The sequence below is a fragment of the Anas platyrhynchos genome, chromosome 2 (assembly GCF_047663525.1).
Source record: "Anas platyrhynchos isolate ZD024472 breed Pekin duck chromosome 2, IASCAAS_PekinDuck_T2T, whole genome shotgun sequence".
Taxonomy (NCBI): domain Eukaryota; kingdom Metazoa; phylum Chordata; class Aves; order Anseriformes; family Anatidae; genus Anas; species Anas platyrhynchos.
The window spans coordinates 144,559,438-144,583,292 of NC_092588.1; the positions used below are offsets into that span (position 1 = coordinate 144,559,438).

Below are 23,855 nucleotides of genomic sequence, written 5' to 3' on the forward strand. Positions count from 1 at the left end.
AACTTTCCATTGACAATATTTTGTTCATCTTGTTTTCTAAGATGTTTCTTAGATGGATCTGTATTATTCTCTTCAGTTCATCATTAATCTTATTTAAAAAAAAAAAGTCCTGCCTTCAAAAATTAATATTTAACCCCAACATCATTAAGTTGTTTGATACTGTGCCATAGAGGTGGTTTTTCTTCCTAGCTGCAATTTATCCATTTTAATGAGAAATACATTAATCCCATGTGATTAACCGGCATTCATGTGAATTACTTTGCAGCACTGTGTCATGATACTTGTATTCACGGTTGCTTATAAGTATTTTCTTTCTGCTGAATACTTTTGATTCTTTTTCAAGAAAGAGAATTGCTTAGAAAACAGCCTGTAAACAGCACAGCTTTGTAGCTGGAGTATTCTTCATTACCTCTTCTCCTTGATCAAAACCAAAGCTTCAGTAAATAGTTCTACTTTAGAAAAAGGTGTTTTGATATCTCTTTTTAGTCATGTTTATAGTAAACAAAGATAGTGAGGTGTTCTGGACAATATTTGATCATGTAATCCTTTTGGATAGAGAGTGAAGATAGAAAGTGAAGACAGCTACTTGACTAAGAATAATATGTAAACACCAGTTGATTGAATTAGGCTGTCATACATTGATGTTTAGGGAAAATGGATAAACATTGACAGTGTTTAGGGAAAATGGATTAAAAAATAGAAGTACCAACTTTTTTGCTATAGATAATTTTGTCCAAAATAAATCTGATTAAATTATTACTTACAATGCCTTTGTTTTCCATATTTGGAATGAGAACACAAAGTAAGAAGCAATCCAGAGCAGTACTGTGGACTTCATTATGAAGGGCAGCAGGCTACAATACTGCATGGCTTCTCCTGATCTGTGAATTTGCTCTCATTTGCACTGACCAGCAAAAACCACACCTGTTGCCAAATCCATTAGCCCAGGAGAAGCAAGACTGCAGCACCATGTTGCCAGGGCTAATTAATAGTGAGCTGAAGCGCAGAGCAAGTGTGTATACACAAAATATGTATATAGTACATACATAGGCACTGACAGAAAACAGCACTTGGGATGAATGACCTCATCCTATTTCCCCTGTCTGGCTGATTAGAATGAAGGCCCACTAGTGGGAGACGGACTGACACTGTGTGTCCCTGCAGTGACTGGGCTTGGTTTAACCAGCAGCTGGCCCCTGGATCTCCATTCCCCTGTTGCTGATAGCTGTGAAGGCCCTGCTCCAGCAGCCCTGCAGATCCTCCCCCCTGAAGACACCAACACACACAGACACACCCTATCTACTGCTACTTTAGTTTATCCTGAAAAGTTTTTTTTTAAAAAAAACAAAACAAAACTCCAAAATCATAGAGTTGATTCCATGAACATACTATACAATGTTTTTAATTACAAAGTGATTATAGATATACAGATAATATATCTGGAACATTGCACCCTTAAAACTTCACTAACCCTTTATTTTTCTAAAAATGCATTATTTTTCTAATGTTGTGTGTTGTGAAACAGCATTACCCACATAGTCCACTTGGTAGAAGAGTGTTAGATGACAGAACTTCTTTAGCACACATACAAATAAAAGGCAGTGGCTTAACATCAATTGTCACTGTACGTGACACGTTGATGCTGTATGTGCTGCACCCTGGCCTTTATGCATTTTTATACAACAACTAACTTCTTTTACTTGAGATCACTTTTACATAACTTACCTTTTTAACCTAAATTTTCTCAAATTTGATGTAAAAGATGTGCTTTGTATTATTACGATATCTATTACCTCTTTCCCATACATAGTTCTTTTTTTTTTCCCCAATAGTATCATCTTTTAAAAGACAAAGAGACAAGATTCAAGTATTTTAAGGTACTTTTATTTAATAAATAACTTCAGTAATAGCACTGTAAAAAGTGAACATCTGTTAAAATAAAAAGGCACTTAAAACAAGAAGATGACTATGATGCAGTTTGAATGGTCAAAGGCAAATATACATGGCACATGTCAAAAATATGTGACTCGTCACATGACAAACTATGCAATCTTAGCTACAGGGCAAAGGCAAATTTACAGCTAAGACTGCCCAAAAAAAAAAAAAAAAGCTTGTGTTGATACAAAAATATTACAAAAAGAATTGCAAACAAATACATTAAAAAGATTAGAAGGGTGACAAAGCACCAGGCTTTAAACTAAGGAAAAATTACAGAAGACACAGTATGACATAAGGCCCTTATGGGTTTTGAGGATGTCTTGGTAAAGTACTTCACGATACTGCCACCCAGGGCTTGAATTTACAAAGAAAAACTAGGCAAGTTACCAGTCAGCAACTTTTTCAGTAATGGCACGTGTTTTAAAGCTATTTATTCCTTCTTAAAATTCTTTCCAAACCCTTTCATCTTAACCATAACCCGGCAATAAGCAATTAAAATTTAAAAATAAGTATACACACGCTTTTTCAGTCCTTTACTCTCCTCATTTCCAACTTACTCAACTTACCATATACTTAATCATACATCTAGTAAGCAGAACACCAGTTATTCACCAGCTCCATGCTACATGAGTTTAATTATACCTGCAAACTCAAGCCCTGATTTCCCTGTAAAGCTAAAAAAATTTAATACTAAATGGCTAGGCAGAGCCCTCATGCTGATTGCTTTAACCATTTCCCTCCCATCATGTCATAGCAGTATCACACCCTGTCGAAGATTCACAGCAAGGGAGTGGAAAAAGGTCAAAAAGGCACCATGTGACCTTAGCTGACTAGGCTATACAGTCTCAAGTTTTTTTGTCAGACCTCGGCACTGATTATTTTTATTTGAAAAAAATAAAAAATAAAAAAATTACATATGGTACATTCTCAAAACCTGAACAGGAAAACAAACCTATATGTAATGAATTAGTAAAATCACTGCAGTTTGCCCTAAATCTATCTTACTGTGACTACAAAAATTGCTATGCTGCATACAGTGTTGTGAAGTTATACAAGCAGTGTTCATTTTCCCTCATATTTAGGATTGACCACAGTTGTCACTGCACTCTTGTAAATAGGATTTTCACCCTAGAAAAAGAAAAACATTTTATTAACATTCAGTGAGATGAAATAAGCACTCTGTTTGCAAGAAGTATGAAAATTAGCTTAAGAAATTATCCACAAATGTTTTGTTTGTATACAAACTGCTTTAATCAAACTATTTTTTCCTCTTGCAACTTTAACAAAGGCATGCTTAGCTAATTAATAAAGCAAAGGGTTAGGGCATGATCCTAGTCAGTTTATACCACAGGTTTACTTTGAAACTGATGCACCTCATATGCTCGTATCTCAGGGCTGAGCAGTCAACTCATGTCTGTAGCCCATTATACTTTTTTTTTTTTTTAAAGAACTGCAAACGATATCTTTTGAAACCATTACAGATCACAGACCACATTCTGCTTAATTAACATTTAAATAGCTTATTTCACATTATAAATTAATTCTAGACACGGACTGGAAAGGCTTGTACTACTTTAACAATACACACTCAATATTTCATGTTGAACATTAGCACTTGTCATTCTCATTTTATTCCTGCAGATTTCCCCCTGTCCCAATATACAGAAAATGCATACTTAAAACTAAGAGATTACTGTCCTGGTGAGAATGCTGTAATAAAAACATTATTTCTGCTGATAAGAGGAATGCCCACATAACTGCTTATATCTCTCCTACTGAGATTTGAAAACCTCTAAAATAAGCTTATTTTCAGTTTAAACGTCCATTGTTCCCAAGTTTCCTTTTTTCTCAGTAAATCTTACTCCATTTATGGCACATCCTGGCACACCTACGATGAACTCCTTGAACTCCAAATGAATATGGATATAGACAGATCTTATTCGAAGAAACTGCTCCAGCTAGAACTCTACAGATACAGCCTGCATCTCTGGTGCTGTACTCTTACCACAATTGAACTTCAAGCTAAATACACATTGTTTACCAATGTGAAGCTCTTCTGTGTATGCATGAATAATTTCTGAGGAAATTCAGGACAGAGCAGATCTCAGCCTGAGCACAGCTCAGGCCAGAACCGTATCTGGCCTTCATTAGCAGCAGGGGAATATCTGAAGGTTAGGAAGGGAGTATCTTTGAGGTTCCTCCCAGATGAGATAGCTTTTACATTTCGGGTTAAAACTATTGTTCCTACAGTCAAAGGAAATCCTAGCTCTACTCCCCAACCCTGGATGCCATTTTTTTTTCTTTAATCTTTGATAGTCTGGTTTTGGGTGTACAGTAAGCTGTGTCTGGCGGAGACTTCTTGCTTTAATAAAGTAGATTTTCAAGTAGTCTTTTATCGTTCTTCACACAGCACTACAGAATAGCTGCTATATGCCATCTGATCTGAAAAGTGTCTAAACCTAAGTGACTCATATTTACCTATTAAATGGGTTGCATCTTGCTATGAGATGCTGTTCTGAATATTCATTTTATTTCTAAGAACCCAAAGTCCCTGTAAATATATGTGATTCACAGAGGTTAAGCATGCCTGTTTTTCCCAGGGTCGTAAACCTTGAACATCAACTACACGTACAAATACCACAGGATGTGCCAAAAGGTGACAAGGCAAGCAAGAAACAACTTGGTCTGAAACCATATCAATTCCTAGGAAGTTTGTTGCCTTCTGTTTTCAGACCTGGTAAGGGACAAGTGACTGGTCTACCCAAACAGCAGCAGCTCCTGCTGCTAGGGCAAGGACATTTAGCTGGTATTCTGTGTTTCTGTCACAGTGTCTCTCAGACGGAAAGAGTGTTTCTCCTTCAAGTAGGCTTCTAGACATGCCAAAAACAAAGAAGCACGTACAGTCTTGCTAGATCTGCCACCCCAGCCTAATCTCTCAAGTCCAGAAACTGCACTGCTGGATAATGTCTCTTCCCTGGAAATCAAGATTCTCTACTTCATCACCTCAAGACCTGAGTCAGCATCATCTGGTTTGAGGTAAGCTTGGAATTAGGTGTCCAGTGTTGGCTAAACTTCACAAATACACAGTAACGGCAAAAGGCCCTTCTATCAGATGCCAGACAACTCCCTCTTGATTCAAAATCTGTCATCTACTGGTTTGGAAAGGGATGGGGAGCTGAGAGAAAGAATTTATTTATCACAGAAACACGGTGTTGTGGCTAGTTCTCAGCCAGAAAAATTATCAAGGCAAAAATTACTTGTACCCCCTTCCCTGGATATTTTTTATTAAAAGGCTTTGCAACAGTAAGATACAGATTAAAGTGAAAAAAATATCCAGGGATGAGGGATTTCATCAGTAACTGAAATACCTCATTATGCCTCAAAGGGCTTGGCAATGTATGTTGATTTTTTCCTAGACAAGTTTTAACACAAATTTCTGAAACAAACAAAATAAGAGAAATCCACACACATACAAAAAGTAAAATTTGTAATTCAGATAAAGTCTGTAAGCTTAGTAGGCTATATTGAATACAGATTAGAAAATAATGCACATAGCTTTTCAACAGCAAGGCATTATATAACAGTTGTTACCCCGTGCTTTTAACCTTCACCATTTTATAGAACAGACTACCCCCTGCACAAGCAGGGAGGTATATGGTTACATTTTCTTATTTGTAAAAGGGCAGTAACTTCCATCCATCAGATATTGCGGGAATCAGTCCAAAGGTTAGGAGTAAAACCTGGAAATCTGCAGGGTACGACTCATGTAATTAATTTCTATTTGGAATCAGGTCCAAAATGCAATTTGCAAAATGTGACTGTAAATATTTATTGTAACGCTTCTTCAAGAGAAATCATGATTTGAGATGTACAAGCTCTTTATTTAGCTAGCATAAGGCGTATTTACATGTACAAAGAAAGTGAGATGCTGCACTGTTGTCTTCCCCTGGGCTTGCATTTTACATTTACAAGAACTCCCAGTGGGATTTAGGCCACAGAGCAGCACTTAGCCAGGTGCCTCCCCACATCAGCTGAGTGTTTCAGTTCCTGCTACAAATACTGGAGATGCAGTCACCGCAATCAGAACTGTTCAGCTAAACCCAACCTTACGCTTACTCAGCTTAGCAGCTTGTGTGGCTTTACTGCCTGTAACCAGAACAGAGGCGCCCAAATGGCTTCTGTTAGCCAGGCACTGGCAGCACTGGCCTTGCCAGCCATGCTCAGTCTCTATCTCAACAAGGTCTTCTGGACAGACAACTTATTATTAAATCTAACATGGAAGTAGTAAATGATACATTCACTAGTCTAACCCAACTCTCACCTCACTTAGGCCCCTGACAGCTGGCACACGGTACGAACTTCCACAGGTTAGCAGCATTCTGTGTTTTTAACTGGCCACCAAAACGTGGTATTTCAAACTTGCTTAGGCAAGCGCTACGGCTTTGTAAGTAAACCCATCTCCTTTATGCCAGTGCAGAAAACACTGGTTTAAGCATGCAAAGTTAGGAAAAACTTCTGTCACAAGTTCTTATAAATTAAAACATCACACACACTTAAACAAAAGCAACAATAAAACAAAAATCAACAAACAATAATTATATGCAAGATAGAATGAAATACATTGGACAAAAGATAGAGGCATTTTAAAAAATACCTTCAAGAGAGAATAAAGCATCATGTTCTTGCAACAGTGCTTATTTTTAAGCAGACTGGGCTGTTCAGAAGTAAACAGTTTAGTCTGGTGCTTTATAAGGATAAACTTATACAGGATGTTTGATCAACCTTTTTATTCCTTTTTTTTTTTTTTTTCCCCTGTGGACTTACTGCTTTAAGTCACCTAAAATACCTATATAGTGGGTTTAAATCCTACCATTTACACTCACCCAAATTGTTCAAGAGCTGGCTCCTACGATTTTCAGCTCTCATACTTTTGTTTTATTCGTTATATTATCAATATTATTACTCATTATTTTACAGTAATAAGACAAGTCATCTGTCAATCTGTAAATATAGCAACTGAATCAGAGGGTGAAGCGAAGGCCCAGGTTGAGGGCAGCACAGATGACAGAGGGCATCACCTACTACGACTGGAAGACTAGAAGAAAACAACTAGCCTACAACTAAGCAAATACTTTTTTTAATGGCACAGATCTAAACCACGCAATCAGTGCTGCAGGCCAAGGACAACACTTTCTGCTGGCCAATAAAGCTAAAAGTGCCTGCCCTCTCTCTCCAAGGATCGGATATTTCCATGAATACTAGAAAGGATAAAAATCATACTTGAAAACCTACACTCCTTCATATTTTTTGATTTTCACAATGAGTGAAACAAGAAGGCAGGATTCACTCTCCATGGAAAGAAAGCTTTCTGCAAGAAGTAAATATGAGGAGAAATGGCAATACTGAAGACATTATGTTTTGGGAGGAGTCATCGGGTAGAGAGTGAGAAGAAAGAAAGGAAGTTACACACCATGTGGTTTGTTACATGCTTGTTCTGCACGGAACAGAAAATACACAAGTCAGTGAACAGCAGAAAAGAAGGTAACAGAGACTTAACAACAGATGGAATACGTGAAATATTAGAGAGGATTAAGAACTCAATTTCCTCCCCAAAATAATCAACTCTGAGAAGAAAAAAAAAATGGAAAGAAGGTGAATGTGGTCACTGTGTCAAGCAAAACAATTTTCATTTCTTCTTTTTTTTTTTTTTTCTCCAATCAATTTTGGACACGCTGGAAAATAAAAAGATTGTAAAGAGAAAAGGAAAGTACTTTTCATCAAGCTGGAGCTCAGAATGCTAGACAAAGTATTTGAAAATGTCATAGTGAGGACAGGTAAGAGCTTAAATACTCTTAATTCCCATTTTCTCTTTACAAAATCTTTCAAGTGCAACACTGAAAAACTAAAACAGCAGACAGAGTAAAATTTGAGATAGTGATCCTTCCCTTCCACTAGCTCCTGAAAAAAGCCCTTTGATATTTAAAGGGATGTGCTGCCTTCCCAACTTTTTCAGGTCCCACTCCCTCCCTTTAATCAGATTTTCTGCATTTCTTAACTCTCAACACTCTGTTGACACCTGCTCCCATCATCCTCCCTTTCCTACTCCTTCCCCAGCAACTGGGAATCCCAGGGAAGGAGGAGAATCCTAAAGCATTCAAGAGAGTGCAATCTTAAAAGCCTACACAGAATATCCATCACTTCTGGTTTACTGTCTTGCTCTTCTGGATACTTCTGTTTCTCTTTGGGTATGAAGAGAACTGAAGTCAGCATTTCCAAACAAATTAGAGTTCAGACAAAGTTTAGGAAGGACTTAGAAACTAGGGCAAAAAGTGCATCTGGAGGGGACAAGAACACTTCCTCCTCTCATATGAATGCTTTTTTTCTAAGAAAGGCCCCAAGTTGACTGAGTTACAAGGACTGATATTGCCAGTTACAACAGAAATAGGGATGGAAAAAATAAGATGCATATTTAATTACCGAATGAGTAGAGTATATGCATTTCACACTTTAAATTCAGGCTCATTCTATTCTAGATTAATAAGCCAAAGCACTTAAAAAAAAAATAAAATAAATCTGTAAGGCCACTCCCAAATGGTCAGTTATTTTAATAAAAATAATTATATTTATAGGCTGGATATCTCAGGAGTATCTAAACCAGCTTTGCAAACACATTAGTTTTAAGCAAACTGATTGCTGACTTGAAGGCGTAGAAGATAAATCCTTCCCTGAACACTGCATTTCTTCACAATCTTCTGTAATCCAAAGAGCTGTTCTATTATATACCCACATAGTTACTCACAAATAGTTCATTTAAAAATATGTATATATTGTAGAATAGTTTAAGCCAGTACTGGTGATATTAGTAAGAAAGCAATCTTTCTGTCAAAACAAGTTAGACTTTCAAGCTGCATTCTTTAAAACCCCAGAATCAAAGCAGCAGCAGATAAACTGCACAAGACTCAAATTGTGATTAACTGACTGTGACACACAGTGAGTTCGAAGTGACATGCAAAGGAAAAAAAAGGAAGAAAATGAAAGGAGATACAAACTGAGACTTAGAGACCAGCTTTACGTCCATAGTTTGGATTCTTGAAATTGTTAATAGGACTCTTGTATATTGGGTTTTCTTGCTGAAGTAAAAGAAATGGTCAATGTCGAATAATTCAACAGGAAAAAAAAGCAACATTCTCAACTGTCACTGAAAAAATCATGCTATATATAAAGTTGTTAGTATTATTTTTCCAGTTTAGAGTTAATTTTCTTAACAGAAGACATCCTAGGACATTTTTACAAATTATTCTCTCACCAACCATATATGGGTATTGACCTATAGAACAGTAGCATAAGGTTTCTGATTGTCAGATTCCTAACATTTCCCAGAGGCAGAGACCCGATATCATATGTAAGCCTACAGACCATAGGCTTGTTTTTCTTACATATTTTTTCTATTGTCAAGAGGTTGGGAAGATCTCAACAAGCCAGCACCAACCATGACCTTGCGACCAGTTACTGAAATCTCCCAACTAATCCCATGTGAATATTTACAAGATCTCTTTCATAAGCAAAAGATTTCCTTCCTGATTTTATACAAGTGTGATTTTCACCTTCTAACAGACATTTTAATTGTATCTTTTAGAATGTGGTACAACTGCAAAGCTGAACTATTCTCTCACCATCACGTTTTCTCTCTGAAATTTTATTCCAACTGAAGTTATTACTCACTTTACTAAACCAAGATGTTCTTCTTGAAGAGGACTCTGATTTTTTTGTTTGTTTGTTTTTGTTTTGCTATTGGTAACAAATGACACATTTTAAATCAGCTTAAAATTATGATATTTCTGTATTCCTGTCCTATGGAGAAACAAATCTGAAACACGCAGGGCATGTGAACAACAATTTCCTAATCCTCACCAACTACTGCAGCTTTTATACAGATAAAAGCCTCCTCACTTACCGTATCCCACTTGGCATTCATCTTCTCCTTTTCAAATTTAGCAAATTCTCTTCTGTCATGAATGATCATTAGTAGTTTCCAAATCAATAACAATGCAAGTCCAATAAGAACAATTCCAGCAACCACACCAGCTACAATGGGAATGATGTCAGGGCCACTAGGGCATTCTAGGGAACAAAACAAGGGAAACATGATTTTACAGAATGGTGAAGGTAATGTGTATGAAGATGCTTTTAAAATTATATTTGGTACTGAAGCCAGTATTTATAGTACCAAAGATAATACTACTTTCACTTTAAATTACTAAAGTTTTAGTACACAACATCTTGCAACATTGCATCTTATTTTTATCCTTCTAATTTTTGTTTAATCTTAGTAATAGAATATTTAATATTCTGATGAAGTCTATGTTGGGCATTGGCATACAGGACGTGGACATGTGCCCGTGGAACAATTGTTCAATCTGAACTTGCTTTAAGCAACCAGGGGTAGGCCTTAGGAAATCTCATGGCCTGCTGTAGCTGAGCAAACCAAGCTACCAGAGTAACTGTGAGAAACTCCCACGGCAATGACTCCCACATCGCCCAATTAAGGAACTCAGAAAAATACTGTTACCAGCAGCTGGCTTCAAGGACAAGGTTTATGTGACTGCTAATCACAAGGGGTTCTTTTCTTGCAGGTGGGGTTGTTTTCTTGTAACTGTTTGTCTGAGTGCTTTTGACCAATGATCTTGTGTGAGACACTGTCTGCCCCTGTTAAGTTCACTATAAAAGTTAGGCTATTCGGGCAATAAAATGAAGCTTGCTGATCACTCATATTGAGTGTCCCTGTCTTCCTTCCATCAACAACAAGTCTACACACTGCTAGCCCTTTAAGCAATTCATCCAGAGTATAAGAATAAAATAACTAGCAATTGTATTTTAAACATGCAAGAGCTCTAAGTCAAACAAGGTGTTCCTCGTTTTATCTTGGACTATAAGTAATATATATAGATGTTACTTAGATATGTGCTAGTTAGCAACTAACACTTTGCTTCTACGCAACTTTTTTTTTCTTCTTTTAAATATTTCCTCATCTTAGGAATTGATTTCTACTGAAAGAAAAAAAAATACATTTAACTCAGGCAAAACAACCAGAGCTACTTTATACTATATAAGTGCAAGAATTAAGGTGAGGGAGAAATGACAACATCATGTTTATACCTGGAGTCTCTACCACATGGACATTGGCTTCACCATTTGAGTTGACGGAGTATGTGAAGTAGAACCAGCAGTCATCAACGTCCTTCTCTTTGCAATGAGACAGTGGATCGGGCTGGCCTGGTTGTGGCAATTTGTCTCGACTTTCTACCCGTGTCATGTTAAAATGCATACATTCCTGAGAACATGTTTCCTTCTTTTCACCCTTATCAAAAGCTCTGCACTGAACACAGTCCCTGTGGAAATGCAAATCAGAAGCAATGCTTTCTAGTATGTTCACAAAAGATTGAACATTGAATCTAAAGAAAAGTAAATGAGGAAAAAAAAAAAACAAAGACCAAAAACATTTCCATAAAAGCAAGAAAAAAAAGAAGGAAGACTTTTTTTTTTTTTTTTAACCAGTTGTAACATTAATGTATCTTTCGATTAACAAAAACCCGCTTTGCCAAATTTCTGTTTTATGGATGACTGGCAAGCTTCAAGGACAGGGGGTTAAAAAAAAGAATAAAAGACCTAAACTTCTAAATGGAAATAATTCTAAAACATTTTCAGCAGTTACAGCAGTTACAACTGGAAAATGAATATTCTCTCAAAGAAGTTAGTGTAGGAGCAGAAGATTTACAATGAAACAGTATCAATGATGGGTTAAAAAGAACAAACTGTGATTAGTTTTACAGTAAGATATCACTTGCATAAATCATTGAAAAATAGCAGACTGAGTAGGAATTTTACAGTAAAAAGACTGAGCTGAGAGAAATTTTAAAGTCAGTTGCACAAAGCTAGGAATCAGCAGAGCCACTACTCATAAATTTATTTCAAAATTCTGCATGCAGAAAACAGTTTCCTTGCAAAAATCTGGATTTCCTAAGACAGGGATGCAGATTTCATTGACCCTCCCACATCTAAGTCTAGTTTCCGCATGTCAGGATAATCTGACCTCTGTAAAAGGTTTTTAGAATAAAAAAGTTTTAAAACAAAACAGAAGTTCTCAGCAAAAAGCTTATCTGAAATTTTAACTATTCTGGAAACTGTGCAGTTTATCTATGCTTACTTTTGCTGCATTAATTTCAAAAGGTTGACGGTGGGACTTTACAGCCTGTCACAACAGACCTAAGCTTCCCACAACTCTGCAGAAAGTTGGCTGTTAGCAATCATACATGAAATAGGGAAAATCTGTAACCTGCCCAAGTCAACGTGAATGGGTAAAACTGATCTAACATAATATACACATTTCTGTGCATAACAGAAAACAACAGTGAAAGAATTTAAGAAATAAAGAGACTATCTGGAAGCAATCAAAACACTGTTTAGTTTGTAATTGTTGATTCTCACCCAATGACTTTTATTACCTAAACGGATAGCATTATATTCCTCCATTTCAGGGCATACCACATTTTTCAAATTATGCATAAATTCACCATGAAGCCAAATGAATGGAAGCTAGGATCTGGTTTTCTAGATACTTACTTGTGCTCTGCACAGACGCCAAGGCAAGTCTGACACATTTCACATGTGGGGCCTTGGAATTTGGGATCTGTACAATTACAAGTTCCGCATTCACAGGTTCCTCTTCCATTGCAAATCTGCCCATTAGATGCCATACATGGAGTAGTATCCAGGGAGCAATCACAAGCACTGCCAGTGAAGTTGGGGAAACACTCACAAACTCTGCATTTGCAGATACCATTTCCTGAGCATTTAAAAGATATTTCAGTTAAATGAAATCTTATATTAAACAAGTTTATGACATTAAGAAACAAAATGTTTACCAACTTCAAATAGACACAGTGAAAAGAAAACTCTGGTCGACAAAAAATGAATATACTAATGAATCAAAAGAACTAAAAAAAAATATTTCCTTAAAAAACTACTTTCAGAATTCTTTTCTTCTCCCATTTTCCTACATTTGGATTTCCTTTCATAAACAAAATGATGAGACCAGGGAAAGCTGATGAAGAACAGTGTAATGTGATGGCTATACCTCATGGGTGGATAGCATCACAGCACTGCTTCAGCTGGCGATTTTGTATGTATATAAATACTCTACAGATCAATATTTATTGATCACTGCTGTATCTATCTCTATGTAAATTTATAATGCAAGATCTAAAAAGATGAGGAATGCACTAACTTAGACTTTATAACATAGAAAAATGAAACACCTAGAAACATAGAATATTCTGAGTTTGAAAAAAAACACACAAGGATCATTGAGTCCAATTCCTGGCTCCACACAGGGCCACCCCAAAACCAGACCCTGTGTCTGAGAGTGTTGTCCAAACACTTCTTGAACTCCAGCAGCTCAGTCCTGTGACCACTGCCCTGGGCAGCCTGTCCCGGTGCCCAACAAGTGCAGACCCTTTCCCTAACCCCCAGCCTGACCCTCCCCTGTCCCAGCTCCATGCCATCCCCTCGGGTCCTGTCGCTGTCCCCAGAGAGCAGAGCTCAGCGCCTGCCCCTCCGCTCCCCTCGTGAGGGAGCTGCAGGCCGCCATGAGGCCTCCCCTCAGCCTGCTCTGCTCGGGGCTGAGCAAACCCAGGGCCCTCAGCTGCTTCTAATACACCTTCCCCTCTAGACCCTTCACCATCTTTGTTGCCTTCTTTTGGAGGGGTCTCTAATAGTTTAAAGTCCTTTTTATACTGTAGTGCCCAAAACTGCACACAACGCTTGAGGTGATGCCATACGAGTGCAGAGCTCCCTTAGCCTCCTTATAAAACCATTCAGTAACTCTGTCTCACCTGAGCTTTATGCTCCTTACATTCCCTAGAGGAAACAGATATCCATATCTTGAAAATGGCAATTTGGATTGAATGGAAAGATCTCTGGATACACTTCTTCTCCATTGAAAATAAAGTGTTCAGGTCAACACTCCTCTGTCACTATCTATTTTGGGACACCACCACCACTGCTCCTATCCTTTGGACAGCTGATGAGCAACAGGTGTATTCCAACTAAATCAGACAGATTAGGTATTCTCTTAATTCAGTTAAAACTCAGCAGTTTCTCTGTTTATTTTTTTGGATCACAGTCAAAACTGAGGTAGTAGTTACACTCCCACCAGCTACTTCCACGTATGAAGAAGCCTAAGGAAGTTACAGGACAAAAATATATGCAGCAAAATTTAGTTAGACAGTCACTGCTAGAGGGCTTTCTAAATGGCTTTTGATTTCAGAATAATGTGCCATTTAGAGTCTTGTTTCAAGCATTTAAGGCCTCTTTCTGGGTCTAGCACATTCTAAGCTTCACTCACCTTTTGAAATAGTCTCAAGATAGCATCTCACTGGTATGTTGTCAAGCACCCGCTCAAACACTATTACAAATAAACTGAGGTCATTATCTCTTTTTATTGACGCAGTGGTTACACTGAGCCAGAATAACTTTATAATCTCATGACAGTTGTCTCAGCATTCTTTACTATAATACCTGAAGGCAATTCTGCAATAAACAGCAGAAGTCAAGTTCAGTTTACATCCTTCTTTTAGCTCTGAATCAAGGAAGGCTGAAACATGTATTCATACCCTATGTTCAGGATCACAAAGGGCTGTCTTATTAATAAAGAAGCTTTTTCAGTCACTGTTACTCTGTGCATTTTCTCATCTCATCAAGTAGATATGTAGTTTTAAGCTAAGTATCACTGCTTTACAGGGTACAGTTGACAGACTGGTAAACTATTCACCAGTTTTGTCTATAAAAAAGTCTGAAGTCACTTCTCACCTCCACAAATCAGACCATTTGATCGATCACAGTTGAAGTTATCACATTCACAATATTTGCCAGAATAAACTTCGTTGGTGTTTTCTCTTTTCTTGCATACACATTGTCCACAAATGCATTCTCCGTTGTTACTACATATTTCCGTACTGTTCTCCCTCCTGCAGTAAGCATCCATATCCTCACTGTTTACTTCATCTGTACTACATTCACAAAGTCTTCCAATACGTCCTTCATTACATCTGCAAGGTAAGAACATGACTGAAAATGTAAACCTAACTAATTAAAACATATACAATAGAAAGACTGCAAAAATAGCAGAGAACAGGAATAATAGTGACTTATCTCAAGGAATGTTCCAAGTTAATTTTAAAACAGGATCTCTAGCTATTTAACAGCTCTTGAAGCTGCTGGAGATAACTCGACTAAGCTGCTCCTATCCTGATTACTTCCAGGTGAGAAACTGTTGTCACCATCGCTAACTAGATTGCCACATAACCACTATTAATTCCTCTCCTGTGTGACAGAATAATTACTTTTAAGTGGCAGTGACTGTTCACTGTAGCTGCTGTTAACTTTCAATGAAAGAATTTCCCAAGAACAGCAGCAATTAGTCCAGGGAGTAGCTGATCTTCAGAGCTTTTGAGCACCAGCAAATTCAACCAAGATCTTTGGGGCTCAGCACTTATCAAGCATAAAGCAATGATGAAGAAATGGATGTTCTTGTTCAGCAATTGGCAACCTGTCAATCAGAGATAATTCCATCATGAAACTGCTCTTGCTCCAAAAGCAAAAGGCAGTTCTTATCCACAGGTCTGTTATCGCCTGTGTGAAATCATGGGGATGCTAATAACAGTGATACCAAGTTTAATAATTCTTTCTATGGTCATTGATGGTTCCTTATTTAAAGGAAACACCAAAAAAGTCCTCAAAATGAAGCAATTTATTCAGTGTTTATGGTCTGAAGCAGTTATTCCTCAACTTACTGAGTATTAAGGAGTTCAGAGCCATATGTCATTCTTTCACTCAGTTCTCTACAGTCATCAGCTTCACCACAAAGATATTAGTCAGTCCTACACCAGACGTCCTATGAACTTGAAGTCAGTAACTTCTTTATTTTCAGTCACATAAATAATCGCATATTAAAGTATGAGGAAAAAGATTTATAACTCTTATTTCAGCTACAGTTCACTGAGCAGGAACCAGTACTGTTTTCTGAAGTCCTGGATCTTGTTTTCCTTGGGAACTACTTAATTTTGTTCTGGTCTTTGCACTCTTGTCTCAAGGATTTCCAAGAAGAAACTGTTTTCATTTTTGCTGTAGGTTTCTTGGGAAAAAAGCCTTAAACCTTGATGTACTAGAGGTCAATCTCCAACTACTCTCCTAGTGGTGTGTAAATCCAGAAAATCCAGTATTATTTTACTTGATTTTCAAATGTGTAATGAGAGATATACATCTAATCTAATGACTACGATTGGCAATAATGGAAAATTTTAAGGCATAGGTACATAAAAGATTGCACATAAAGATTTATAGATGCATGTAATTAGAAGAAACATTTTAATAAGATCCTAAAAGGTTAAAAATAACATATGGGAAGAGACTGAGGGAGAAAAAGTCATCTAAAATAAAAGTCGCAAAAGAATAGCTACTTTACTCTTCCCTTCTATGGCATAATTGGTGCCAACCTAGGTAGGAGCTCCTATCAAAACCTAGGAAGACTTTGAATTTCTTGAAATCAGCAGAATTCACATTAGAAAGACAAAATTAGATAAGTATTAATATTTGAAAAAATATCACAAGTTAATTCTACTCATTTTCTCCCATAGTTCCGCTACATTAGATAGACCTTAAAATTAAATGTGTGAACAAAAAAAGCATTAAGGCCTATAAAGATATAAAGGACTATAAAGTCCTATAAAGGACTAACCCAAGGCCACATTCTAATTCTGATGTGTGCAATAGCTCCAATATAATTATTGATATTATACATTCCAGCACAAGGATTATTTGCAGATATATGACAGTATGTCAAAATGTCCTAACAGGTTTGTAACAATAATTCTTGTTCCTTCACTCAAAAATTATTAAAATCAAATAAACCTTAATTAAGTAAACCAAATATAGATCATATTTCCCATTTTCAAAAATAAATAAGGTCTATATATTTACCTGCATGCACCACATTCAAATGTTCCATTCCCTTCGTGGCAGGCTGGACTATTAGGTTCTCCTTCGCTTTGACACTGACATTCGCAGATGAACTGGAGATTAATTTCCACTTCTTCAGTGAATCCCAGTGGTTTAATTTTAATTGTTTCATTTTGTCCTTTCTTTGGACATTCGTAAGCTGTTACATTAATCTCAAATCTAACCTGCAAACAAAAATAAATGGAGTGCTATATTATTAAAAGAAACTTAGTAATATTTATAAAAAACAATAAATATTGGACACTTTTAATGAAATTTCTCAGTAGCACATGTATTGTAAGTTACCTCATCTCCTATTGAAATGTTAGAACATTTCCTTCCATCTTCTTGTGTGTCATTCACTCCATTCTTGCAGTAAGACTTGTAACTGATTGCCACTCCTTTTGGTAGCTTACTGTTTTCCAGGATAACCTCTGAAGAAAGGGACTAAAACGATTGCTATTAGCTAACTCAGAATGGAGTTGCAAAAGCATTTTGATGAACAAATACAGGACAGTCTGAACAAGGCAGCACTCTCCCTCACTCCTACTGATGCAGAGATACGCCAGGAAATGCAAGACATGCAGGAGAATGAGCAAAAGAGGCTTTGGGACCTGATCCCAGTCCAACCTCGTGTTGTGCCCAGTGGCTCTCAATGGGAAGCACAAGTGGTCTCTGGCTCTGAGCACAATGAGGTCCAAGTACACTCTTCTCCCTCAGGTATGTTTTAAGCAGAGGGAAATGCTGCAGTGTCTGCCTGTGCCCAGCAGTCTGGGACACTTTGCCTCAGCCTTCCAGGTTTCTGGGATGGGCAGTTCCAGTGTGCTGAGACAGATCGCCTCAGGGCTGCCCATCCTCACACATGGTGACCCCTTCTCACACCTGAGCTCTGCTATGCGTGGACGTTGGCAAACACTTGTTCTATGTACTCCAAAGGGGCAACAATTCTCATTTACACAACACAGGTATGAAGAAATTATTTTGGAGCCAAATGAAAGAACCACTGAGGTTGATGGAGACATTTTCCCGGTTGAAAAATGGCCCATTCCTTTTCCATGTTAAAATAAGGCAAAGAGCCGAAGGTCCAAAAGTAAGGGTTATGTTTGTTTGTTTAAAGGGAAAACATAGATGATAAAATTAGAAAGAAGTAAAGAGGTTAAGTGACCGTAAGCGTGTATCTTTCTAGTCATCTAAGCTCTGATCACCACAGTGCCTGAAAGTCTAATGTGGTTTTAATGCACTGGCTGTAAAGTTACATTTTAGAATACAAACTTCCTGTTTTGTAGAAAAAATTAAAATCTACCTTGGAAAAAAAAACTCACATTGTATGCATCAATGATCAGCTGAATCACATTGCTGGAGTTTGAAGACAACGTTCCCACTGCTGATTTTGGTATCAGATTTTTCAGTTCCTGTCAATATTTACAAAAGTAAAAGGAAAGTTACAGCTTGACTAACAAACTAAGTATAAATTGTAGTGTAAGTACCTGTATGGTGATATAATGCTTTACTGGATTAACTAGTCAAGATCAAGTACTTCAAAAAGTAAAGCTGAAGTGTTGTCATCATTCTTCATGATTTTTGAGGTTATACAAAGGAATACTGGAATAAAAAAAAATATCCACCTTTCTCTTCTTTTCACTTTAAATTTGCCAATTAAGACATTCATTTTATGGTAACAGAATAAAACAGAATACAATAAAAGATGTGGTCTTGCACAAATTTACCACACACATTTTCAAGATCTTAAAAAAAGAAGTGCAACGCTTCTAGAGATAGGTATAAAAAAGTTGATTTCCAGTGGAAAAAAAACTTATAATTTGAATACAGATAAAAGAAAGAAATATACCTTGATGCATTAAAATGAGGACAAAGAAGTAACTCTTTTAAATAGTAATTTCTTATTTCATAATCATATCCAATATTCAATTTTAACCATAATGAATATAAATAGAGCAAAAAGGACAAAATACGTTCTTTCATAGGTGCTCTCCTAAGCTATTTTGTTGTAAACACGTGCATAAAAAGTAGCATTGCAAATATGTTCTCCATTGCCTTATATCTATAAAGGTAAAGAGATAAGGAGGATCATTTACTGAGGAAATATGAGATCTGTTTTCTCCTTGGAAATTACTAAGGTGTTCAGTATCACTTTGAACAACTTAAAAAAAGGCTTAATAACAAAAACATAAATAGCAAAATACTACTGTGATCACTTCCATCCATACTTGTTTTAATTTCAAATTAAACAACTTTAATTAATTCAGTCCAAATCTGAAGTCTCTAATTGGTTGAGGAAAAATAAGTAGAGACCAGAAATACGTTACTTATCTTTACCTTATAAACTGCCTGAAACTCTTCAGTAACAGCAAAAATTGTCTGAATATTGTTCTCACTCAGCTTCTGTACCAGATGAGCAATAGAGGGATAATCCTATTAAAAAACATCAAGCATAAAATGCAATTCAAAGTTTGTACACAAAGTAGAAAATCAGAAACATTTTGACAGTAGAAATACAAATGACTTCTAGAAACATTCATAAGACTTCTAACTAGCCAGCTTATGTTACAACTCTAAAGAAAAAACAACCCCACAAGCAAACAATCCTTGAAAAGATTCCATATATGCCCCATGAAGATAGGTGATCTTTGAAGGTACAAGGTACAAGAATGTTATCCTATTCACTAACATTTAAATCCTCCAATTTAAATTCCTAATCTCAATTTTCTCCAAAAATTATCTTTGATAGTTTTCCATATGACATCTCTGTGAAAATCACTAGCTTCTGCACTGTTTCATAAAGAAAAGATTAAATAAAACAGAATTAATTGTAGGTTGTCATTAAACAAGCGCTCTCAATTAGGAATACAAACATGGAAACTTTGTAAAGCTTATTGTGTTCATCCTATCAAGTAAATGTTTTTCATTTCACTTTTCATCTGCTTACCTTATCAATAAGACATGGTAACAACGTTTTTAAACATATTTTTATCATAAATTTTGTAGCATAAGATGTCAAGCAGTCAGAGTTCTATCCCATTTCAATTACAAATAAGTGCAAAATTGATTTAAAAATTACAAGTATACAGTGAGAGTTCATGATAAAATGATTCAAAATGGCTAACAGGCATAAAATAAAATATAAAAAAAAAATACTTATGAACAGAGACTAATTGCAAGCAGTTAATTTGGGTCCCAAAGAAAATACAACTAGATATGACATTATAAATAACTGGACAGTATTAGAACTACTTCTGAACAAGCAGACTAATGAAATAATAAAATAATAGGACAGAGCACCAGTGGACAAGCAGAGTTATTAACTACCACAAATCATAAAGTGGAAGTTGCCACTTCTTGAAGTTTTTGAATTAAGACTGGATTAATTCTTGCAGTTTTGCTTTACTTAAGCTAAAGTCACTTGATTTAATACATAGGCAAATAGGTAAATTTTAAAAGATGTAGCATTCTGAAACCATGCCAGTTTACTAAAATGATTTTTTTGAGCTTAAACACCAGAAAACATAAATTTCCCTACAAGACAATGCAAAGACTTACATAATAGTGGCTCATTGTGTACACATTATTTTCCAGGTGACATCTCCCATCATTTGGTAGAACAATTCCACCGAGTTTACCGTCTCCTGCGAAGTGAAATCCAGCATCCGTGGAAAACACTAATAGTCTTGTAACATTTCTCCATCCAATTTGATCCTTAGGAAATTAAAACAAAATAAATTTCAGTATTCTGCACCACTTTCTTTTATATTAATTTGGACCAACAATGAAGAGGTACATACATAATAAGGCAGACAGACTTAGGAGAAGCCATATAACAAAAGCATCATCCTGGAAACTGTAATTCACTCAAATCTTAAAAGCACTTATCTTTAATTAAATGTCTCCTGTAAAATATTACCTGTAAGATTTTCACCAAAGGCAATAAACTTTCCTTCTGCACTTTTAAAACAGGACTCCATATAGTTTCATAAAGTCCTTACTTCATTGATTAACAATATATTAATACAGTAACAAAGCAGTAGAGTAGGATATAATTTTTGAAGAGTCTATATTGTGCATAGAATCGTGTCAGAATAGAAACATCAAAGAATAATGAAGCAATCTAGATCAGCTCTCCAAAAATAAACAAAAATCTGTTTTTGATCTACTGCTGTCTAAGAAGCTAGTAGAAATTAACCTTCACCAAGCTATTCTGAAACATGAGCTGGAAAAAGCGTAATGACTCTTTGAAATCACTGGATAACAACTGCCTGTTTAGAATTCCATGCATCCGTGAGCAGAATTTGACTCTTCTTTTGCAGCAGCCTTTAAAAACATCATCTTTGCAACATATCTATCTGATGTGAATACAACCTGTGATCACCACCTTCACATTTGCTGGCTTCATTCACTCACTAGAGGTCTCCACAAAACAAATCAACGTATTCATGCAGCCTACTTTACCCTATCTTGCTAGCACAAGCATGACAAGTTGAAACTCAGGTCAGGCACCGTAAAACATTATTAGATGAAATTGTTTAAATACAGCCTTAAAGTATCAGTTAGAACAATTTCATCTCAGAAAACTAACACACACTTACCCCACAAACTGCAACCTGCATTATTGCATCAAATCCACCTTCAGGAGAATCCAAATTACCAGAAATTTGCTGTTTACCTACAAGTTCATTAAATCTATTTCCTTCACTGGTAAGACTGAGCACATTTTTATAGCTAAATGGACTTGTACAGTTCTGGTCACCTGTACAAGGATTTCTGAGTTTGGCTGGTGTTGTACTTATATATGGCATCACAGTTTTCTCCACAAAAGAGCCAAACCCTAGGAGAGAATGAGAAAAACCCTGTAAGTTGAAGACTGGAATTCTATTATTTATATTGTAATACAATACAAATTCATTATAGCTGATCTGTTGTTAAAAATAGCTCTCATACTTGTTTACATTCTACCTTCTCCTTCACAATTATTCTCATATTCCTCAATAGTTTCTGTGTGCTAGTATATTTGCCATAATACTGCTAGTTTTTAAAAAAAGAATTATTCTTCATAAGAAGTGATTTTCACTTTACTGATGTGAAAAACATCAGGAAGGAAACTTTTGAATAAGCAAATCTTTCTTACCAATTCGAAAGTCTGAAGTTATTTTTTGCATTTCTTGCATCAGAGCTGTTCCGAGACTTTTCACATTCTCTAAGTCATCTTTCATAGAATAGGAGAGGTCCATAAGATAGTAAAGGTCAATGGGGTAATCTTCAGCTCTCTTAAATTTTAATGAAACTGTTTGCGGTTCCCCTGTTTCAGAGATTAAACAACAAACAGAAGTCATTAAAAATTCCACAATAACTACATCGGCAAGAAAAATGTCTTTTTAAGTAAAGTCTTTGAGATATTGACGATGGAGGTTTTGAGCTAGTGGTGAGGTTTTTTTTCTCCTGTTAATTGAAATAGTTAACATTAAATTATGATGAAAAATTTTCAAGGAGTATTTATTTCAGATGCCCAACTTTACATGTCAATGCATTTCATTTCCCCATAGAAAATAATATCCTGATAAAACCAAGCCTCTCTTAGCTGCTGCAATTTTAAATCTCGATGCTTGCAATAATTTTAACAATCTAATAGCATAAATTTTCAATATCTATTTGTATCCAAGATGACTGAAGAAATCATAAGGGTTTAGTTTAGGAAAAACGCTTATAATAGGTTTATAAAAGAAAAATCAGTTCTGGATAAAATATTTCAAGTTACTTTGCATCAAATATAGGCTGAACACAAAAACAGTAGTTGAGATAATTGGTTACTGTCTGTTGCAATTGTAAGCCCAGACCCTGTGCTTTGCTAACAGAAGCATGTAGTTTCACTCTGATATTGAAAGACAGTGCAGAAGAACTACCCGCAAGTGAAATGGAAAATAATTCTTTTGCCTATTGTTTATGAAATAAGGAATGGAATTGAAAGTTTTTTCCTCCATACCAGCTTTTAGTCACTAAAATGAAATGGTGATATTGCTGCCAATTAAGTCTGCTTAATAATTAAAAAATATTTGCTTAATATGAGGAAAACTGACAAGCTGGGGAAAGCATAAAATGGGCAAAAGGAATGGGCATATGGATCAGGCAGCTATGCAGCACGTTTTATTTAAAACAAATAAAAGCTTTAGATTTTCCTTAGCTACTGTTTAAAAGAGCCTGCACAGAAAGCAAACATCCCCCTCTGTATGCACACAAACCCTAATCGGAGACCTTGTGACCAAAAGAAGTGCTCATAAACTGAACAATGATTTTTTGGGTTAATAGGTTTTGGTTGTCCAGGTCCCTTGTATGCTCTGCTGATCAAATTTGTGTCAACAGACTATTATTTTGTCTTTTGAAGTTGAAAGGGTCACTAGAACTAAACAGGGCTAATATCAAAATTGTAAAATAATTTTAATTCTTTTCCTTTTCTTCCCTTTCCTCACTGTGCTAAGCAGTCTCGGATCACGTTGCATTTATTGATGCAGTCCCCAACAAGCAGCTGGCTCCAAGTACAGGCTCTTGTTCCAGGTAAATATAAGGTATTTTTGGACACCGTTACAGCACCTAGGAACTGTCCTTAAGGTCAGTTTCCATTATGTTCAAGTATTGTGTGAAATACTAGACTTGTTCCCCCACTCCCATTTTAATCAAATATCTCTTTATGGGTTTGAAATGGTACACAACTGCTTTGTTTTCATTAATGCAGTCTCATATCCACTTCTTTACCCTCTGGAAACTATTTTATATAGCAAACTGAAAATCTTGCCCATATTATGAAATCATTTGGCGCAGACTGCTTAACAGGAGTACTTCAAGGAATAGCAACTGTT

At 36.2% G+C, this 23,855-nt stretch overlaps 1 protein-coding gene across 5 annotated transcripts in view; it reads right to left on the reverse strand.

Annotated features, from left to right (window-relative positions):
- Positions 1–1,862: 1,862 nt before the first annotated feature.
- The window catches only part of ITGB1 (integrin subunit beta 1), a 44,172-nt gene continuing 22,179 nt past the window's right edge, over positions 1,863–23,855 (reverse strand). For 3 of the 5 annotated variants that reach the window (XM_072033772.1, XM_072033775.1, XM_021277725.4), the window contains 12 exons: positions 22,133–22,303; positions 21,594–21,832; positions 20,551–20,706; positions 19,330–19,425; positions 18,315–18,404; positions 17,299–17,439; positions 16,975–17,177; positions 14,806–15,044; positions 12,559–12,781; positions 11,095–11,327; positions 9,893–10,059; positions 1,863–3,066 (listed from right to left, as the gene is read on the reverse strand). In XM_072033772.1, coding sequence (XP_071889873.1) covers positions 3,001–3,066; positions 9,893–10,059; positions 11,095–11,327; positions 12,559–12,781; positions 14,806–15,044; positions 16,975–17,177; positions 17,299–17,439; positions 18,315–18,404; positions 19,330–19,425; positions 20,551–20,706; positions 21,594–21,832; positions 22,133–22,303 — 2,024 coding nt within the window. In that variant the 3' untranslated portion in view covers positions 1,863–3,000. Of the gene's footprint in view, positions 3,067–8,987; positions 9,069–9,892; positions 10,060–11,094; positions 11,328–12,558; positions 12,782–14,805; positions 15,045–16,974; positions 17,178–17,298; positions 17,440–18,314; positions 18,405–19,329; positions 19,426–20,550; positions 20,707–21,593; positions 21,833–22,132; positions 22,304–23,855 lie in introns of all 5 variants that reach the window. The other 2 variants (XM_027450535.3, XM_072033773.1) reach the window with 1 other exon arrangement.